This window comes from Temnothorax curvispinosus, unplaced genomic scaffold (genome assembly GCF_003070985.1).
Source record: "Temnothorax curvispinosus isolate PA1 unplaced genomic scaffold, ASM307098v1 QBEX01017645.1, whole genome shotgun sequence".
In the NCBI taxonomy this organism is placed as follows: domain Eukaryota; kingdom Metazoa; phylum Arthropoda; class Insecta; order Hymenoptera; family Formicidae; genus Temnothorax; species Temnothorax curvispinosus.
The window spans coordinates 1-6,736 of record NW_020227425.1 but is presented as its reverse complement, the minus strand read 5'-3'; the positions used below and the strand labels follow the sequence as shown (position 1 = coordinate 6,736).

Sequence of the window (6,736 nt, the reverse complement as noted above, 5' to 3'; positions counted from 1 at the left end):
GTAAATACGGATCTGCGCATGCGCGCATTAACTGCTTCAAGTCGGAGTTGTAGTAGCCGATGCGCGCTTGATGCGTTAGAGGTGGGGGGATTCTAGGGAATCCTATGCGCCACTAATGCGCGCATTACCTGAAACGGAACGATTGTCCATGCAGTTCATGCGCTCAATGCGCAAAACGGAACGGACCCTCAAATGTGCGTTACCGCGATCCACGCACATGTCCAAAACCAAAATAACTTTATTCCCGGTTGGGCCGAACATCGTCATGCCGAAAAGAAAACCAAATTATGTGGATCGGGAGGAAAAGGTCTTACGAATTATGTGAGCCGCTGCTCGGCGACCGCTGTCGCATAACTCAAGACTATTAGCGCCGGACGGATAAAATTGGTCAGGATGACTCTACGGTCAAGGAAACGTGAAAAGAAAATAAATATGTAATTAAATAGTGCAAATATAAAAGAAAAGGAAAATGTGTTTCAGCTCCGTGTGTGACTCCGTCCTCGGAGCGCTCGCGCAACTTAATATCTAGTGGGGATGTCCCCCTCGTCCCCGGAGGTCTCCTCCCCTGTAGATGGGCTCAGGAACTCGTCGCTGGGCTCGTCCCGCTGGTTCTGCGCCGCTCCACGCGGCATCACCGTCAACGTCGGCGTCGGTTGGTCGATACGGCGCGTGCGGTTGCAAGGTTAGGTGAACAGGGCAGAGGACAGTCACGCTCGAAGATTGCTGTTAAGCGGCTGTTGGCTACTCGGAGTCTGGAATCGTGCTTATCCCGGTTGAGCGGAGGAGCTCGCACAAATAGTCACTATCGCGGCTTAGAGAACCAAGAACGTTGGATTCCTTGACAATCACGCACTTCAAATAACTGATTGAGAATTGGGACAAGGCCGTTCTCTTCCGCCCGGCGAGTTCTCGAAAGACGGAAACGGGGGGAGAGATCCGGAACGCAGCGCTCTCTGATGGTCGCGTTCAGCAGACCAACCCGCTCAGCAGGACAATGCCGAAAATCGACACGTGATCAATCACGCGGGACGGCGTGATCGACAACCCCTTGCGGATCGAATCAGTGCCACGTGACTGACAGCAGGCACGTAGCCAGTCAGCCTCGCGGCCCGATTATATCGAGAATATGGTTCGATTTTTAACACCTTCCGTTACAAAATAATAATAAAATTTAGGCCCAGTTTTCACCAACGTCGCATATAATATTTAATTTTAGCTCACTTACTCTTTGTCTCTTTTTTATTATGCTTTCTAAAAATCCGATTAAAAAATATACTATTCTGATGAATTTAGCATATCCTGAAAATATTCGATAAATAAACCGAATATTACTGATTTTCGAATATTGTTAAAATATCAGTAAAATAATGTACTATTCTGATCAATTTAGCATATCCTGAAAATATTCGATAAATAGACCGAATATTACTGATAAATTTCGAATATTCTTAAAATATCAGTAAAATAATATACTGCAAAATACGTTCTAAAGATATTACTAGTATATCTTGTATATCTATAGTATATTGAGTATCAATTCAGTATATACGAATGATATCATGTGCTGTGTGGATATATATATATATATTTCAAGACCAAAAGATAATAAAACATATAAATATAAGAAACTCACAGTCTGCTTCAGCTTAACTTCCCTTAACTTTATTCACAGTAAGGCAAGGAAAGTATTCTTAGCTGATGAAAATTACATACACCTTCGTCTACAGACGATTCCGAGTCTCGACATCGAACTCGCGAAACTCATGTTCGACCGTTAGACGCCGTGCCGTCGTAAGCGGTGAGATCCCGACGACGGGCAGAGGCGCCGTACGGCAAACCGGGCTCGTGCGACGACCGGCCCGCGAAGGGACCGGCCGCCTAGTAAGTGTGTCACATTGTTTTGAGCCTATCGACTCACGAGACTCCTAGAGATATCATTGCCACCTTTGACTAGAGAGGATACCTTCGTTTACAGATGCGGCTCACTGAGTGATACGCCTTCGAGGATATAATAGCTGAGAATCCGCGATCGTCTCGTGTTTTTCAAATGTTTTGAGTGAAAAAGACGAGACACGATACAGATACGTATCGCGCGTCCTTTCTGTCCTTCTCACTCAAAACATTTGAAAAACACGAGACGATACATATATATATACGCGGTCGGTTGTGTTTTCATCTTATTGAGTTTATGTTCGACCACGAAAGCGGACGCTATGCAGAGCAATTCGTCTCGTAAGTAATACATCAAATTAGTTTCCTTTTTTTATTAAAAAAATTTAAGGAGTTAAGGAGTCAATACCGGTTATCCGTGCTAAAAAAAACGTTTCAAAGATATAAATAAATTTGTATAAACGTTTTTAGCTATTACTACACCTTTTGAGTGCAAATAATATCGTAAATTCTACTCTAAAGTCATTATAATCACATTTATTTAAAACATTCTAGACTTGTTAAGAGTATTATTCTTACATTATATTGTTGCGCTCAACCGCGCGTTCGCTGCACTCACAACACACAGACACACTCGCGAACGCGGCGCGCGATCCCGTCGCCGGGAATAAAGACTCTCAGTAAGAAAGGAACTCGTTTAATACGGAAATGAGATAATATACAGTCAGCTCGTGAACACGTCTGTTCAGCTCAAAGACCCGGCGAAGAATCTGAATGCCGACATCTGTCAACAAACAACGACAGACCCGTCGTCAAGCACGTCGTCAGGCAGCGCTTTGCGACTGCTTTCCGGGTTTCTACTAGAGATGGGCGATGTTGCCACGATTAATCGGTGTACGATGGTTTTTTATACAATTAATCGATTTTTTGGTCGATATCTTTTATTTTGATCGATTGATTATTCGATGTGTTTAGGTTAGATTAATTGATTGTTCGATGTCAAGATTCACATAATCGATTCTTGACATCGACCTATGACCGGTAGCCGGTAATGTCGGTATATTATCAATACACTAGATAGAACTACGAGAGAGAGAGAGAGAGAGAGGCGTTAACGCCGCCAACAAGTCAGGTGACAACGTTCTCTCAGTCCTCCCTCTGATTGGCTAAGATAATATAGCTCCTATAAGCAAATTTTGATTGACTGGCGTAAATCTGAGTCGCATTCACGTGACCTAACCTGTTGACGCTTCTTTCTCTTAGAGGCTCTTTACAATCTACGTCTCTACCTCTCTACCTGCAAATATTGATATAGCTGTAAACTGTAAGTACTGATATAGAGAAAGTAAAATATAACAAGTTTTACAAAATTATAATTACGATATCTTTTTAATTCGATTGTGGATTAGTGTCAGAAATCATGAATACGAAGAAAGCTAGAGCAAAGAGCGATGTGTGGAACCATTTTATAAAAGTGGACTCAACCTCTGCTCAATGTATTATTTGTACGAAAGTATTACAACATAAAGGTAATACAACAAATATGCACAACCACTACAACAATGTACACAAAATGCACGCAGAATCAAATGTGTCAATGGGACCAACGCTGCCTAAACGATCGAACATTTCAACGGAAAATTCTGAGAGTAAGAATACTGAGAACACAATGAAGAAGGATGAATTGAATAAAGAAACACCTGCTAATATCTCTTACACTACATTGAAAATCCCAGGACGGCGCACGCCATTGATGGATAATTCATTAGACAGCAATATTGATGATCCAATAATATGTAAAACAGATATTGACATGGAGTGTCAAAGTAAACTTTCTTCGACTTCACAGTCTTCGCACTCTTTGCACTCACGCTGTGGTTCAGAATTTAAAGATAGGCGCCAGATAAAAAAAATTACTAAATACTAACATAGATCACATGACTTTATCTTTGGACTTTTACTACAAAGCGATTGAAAAAATCTAATTTGAACTATTTGAAGCAATTACTTACAATTAAAGAACTTTGGAACATTGGAACAATATTGAAGAGGCACTTTTTCTTTCCATAGCATTACTGTGATTTAGAACAATACTATAATTTCTTTTCACTTCTATGATAGTATTGTAGCTTTTGTGCCTTCCTTATAATACTATTTTCTTACGGTAACTTTTTTAATGCTAGTATAAAAAAATGTTCAAACTAAAATAAATGTAAAATCAATGTTATTATTTATGATTTGATTTGATGTCTCTGTTTAAAAGTTGTCTTTTTTGCAGGTTAAACGGAGAGAAACTCAAACTAAGATCACAGAATCATTTTCACGAATTAATTCCTTCAAGGGTCAGTAAGATATTATTAGATTTAAAGTCTAATCAAGTAAAATTTAAGCCGCGCTACGTGAAATTTTCTTTTTTTCCTGTTTTTAGATGGAGGTTTTTTAGCAAATAAACTCACAAATGATATTCTGTTTATGATTACATCAGAAAATCTACCGCTATCCATCGTGGACAGTAAGGGCTTTAAGCGGCTCATGAATAGAGCAGCCCCGCTATATACCGTTCCTAGCAGAAGAACCATAACTCGCCTGATTGATGCTAAGTATGACTTTTTGAAAGACAGTTTTAAGGAAGATCTAAAGCTTAGCTCTACGTTTACATTAACGTGTGATATTTGGACGGATGTGAGCAATCAAAGCTACCTTGGCGTTACAATTCATTATCTACGACACGAGCTAGTCTTGTCAAACGCAACGATAGGTGTTTTTCCACAGATGCAGAGTCATACTGCCAACTATGTCAGAGAGACATTAATATCTGTAATAGAATCACTTGGTATAGATGTAGGGAGTATCACAGCCGTCGTCACTGATAACGCTGCCAATATGAAGAAAGCAATCACAGACGGATTTGGCAGTGCAAAGCACCTGCCTTGTATTGCGCATATTGTGTCCCACTTAGTTCCAGACGCTATAAAACTGAGCCCTCGTATCGGTGAAATTATTGCCAAAGTAAAGTCTATCGTGTCTGTGACAAAACGGAGCGTTGTGGCATCTGACGAACTAAAACGATTGCAAATACGTGATGGAAAAACTGACAGTACGGCATTGAAATTGAAGCAGGATGTGCCAACGCGGTGGAATTCAACTTATTATATGATAGAACGTTTTCTAGAATTAAAAGATTATATCTATCCTGTGCTTTTAACGTGCCGAACGGCCCCCACAGCACTTTCTCGCGAGGAAATCAATATTTTAGAAGACACTGTACGACTTTTAGGTCCAATTGAATTTGTTACTACCGAGATAAGTGGTGACTCGTATCCAACTAGTAGTATGGTGATTCCTTTAATTCACTGCATGGAAGCCACCATAAAAAACTGCATTCCTATCACTGTTGAAGGCAAGGCATTCAAAGACAGCATCTTGTCTGAAGTCCAACGACGTTTTGAAGAAATTGAATCATATCAGATACTTGCAGTGTCAACTATTCTGGACCCGCGATATAAACGCATGCATTTCCAGTCACCAGAAGATGTTGCCGATGCCGTATCATACATTAACCGTCAAGTAAAGACTGTCGCTGTTAATAATAACGTGGAATCAAATACAGTAGACCATCTAGAATCGCAAACCGAAAGCAAAACTAATGAGTACAACGTGTGGGCTTTTCATGACAGTTTAGTCGATTCATGCACACCATTTACACCATCTGTCGATGAGCCTGGTGGTGTGAATCTTGAATTACAGCAATATTTAAACCAGCCACCCATTCTGCGAAATTAAGATCCATTTAAGCATTGGCAAACGCTTAAACCCGCCTATCCGACACTTTTTACAGTGGCAATGCGTTATTTATCTGTAGTTGCGACCTCGATACCTTCAGAGCGCATGTTCTCAAAAGCTGGAATTGTTAAATCAGACTTACGAAGCAGACTTAGTGGAAAGCGACTAAATAGTCTACTCTTCTTGGGTTCACTTAGTGAAGAGAGTTGGGGACTAGACTAAAAAAAAACATCTTTATCTATTATTTTATTTTACTGTTATAATTTTGTGCAATAACGTTACTAACGTTAGGTTTTATATGTGATGGATATATCGATTGAGATAAAACGTTCCATTTAGTTTAGCACAGTTTAAAAAAAGTTTCTTTTAGTTGCTAGTAGTTTTTGAAAAAAGTTTCTTTTAGTTCCTTGTCGTAAAGATTTCAGGGAATTATACATTATACATATATGTTACATATTAATAATAGTAAATAATAGTAATAACAGTCGATAATTAGTATGCATGCACCCTTCTAATCCTAATCCTTTCTCCTTACTATTGTTCTACATTATCTGTATGCAATAGTTATGTATCCAGTATCTAGTGTGGTTGTTTTCCTTATTCACGTAATTCTAATATTATAAATTACGTATTTACTTATTTATAATGTTTCCTAATATATATGAAATTTAAATTGTTTTTTTTTATATTTTTTTTACATTTTTTACATTTTTTTCCAGACTTATACCGGAGACGTAGCAATAACGCACACCCAAGGCAAAGATATACTACAGTCAGAAAGTCCAGAGCCAGAGAATGCGGCAAATTAGCTATTATATAAAAAGCCAAGTGAATTGTATTGTAAAATGTAGAATTATAGAATAGAGTTCATGAGAGCCGTTTACTGGCAATACTGGCGTTTAGCTGGCAACTAGACTAATTAGAGTTTCTACGTACAATTCTTTGCCCTGGCAGACCACGCGTTGTTACTAACGGACATAACGCAGTCTCAACCTCAACCAAAGCTAGAACGATACAATCACACAATTAAATTGATATCAATTTAATTATATTAAAATATACA

The 6,736-nt window shown here is 39.1% G+C and overlaps 1 protein-coding gene across 1 annotated transcript; it reads left to right on the top strand.

Annotated features, from left to right (window-relative positions):
• Positions 1-4,662: 4,662 nt before the first annotated feature.
• Positions 4,663-5,673, top strand: LOC112467598 (zinc finger BED domain-containing protein 4-like). The gene has a single exon (XM_025036282.1). It carries the CDS (start codon positions 4,663-4,665, stop codon positions 5,671-5,673), a length of 1,011 nt encoding a protein of 336 aa, XP_024892050.1.
• Positions 5,674-6,736: the final 1,063 nt, after the last annotated feature.

Coding starts and splice junctions, on each gene's coding strand:
- LOC112467598 (XM_025036282.1), top strand. CDS start 4,663: ATGCAGAGTCATACTGCCAACTATGTCAGAGAGACATTAATATCTGTA.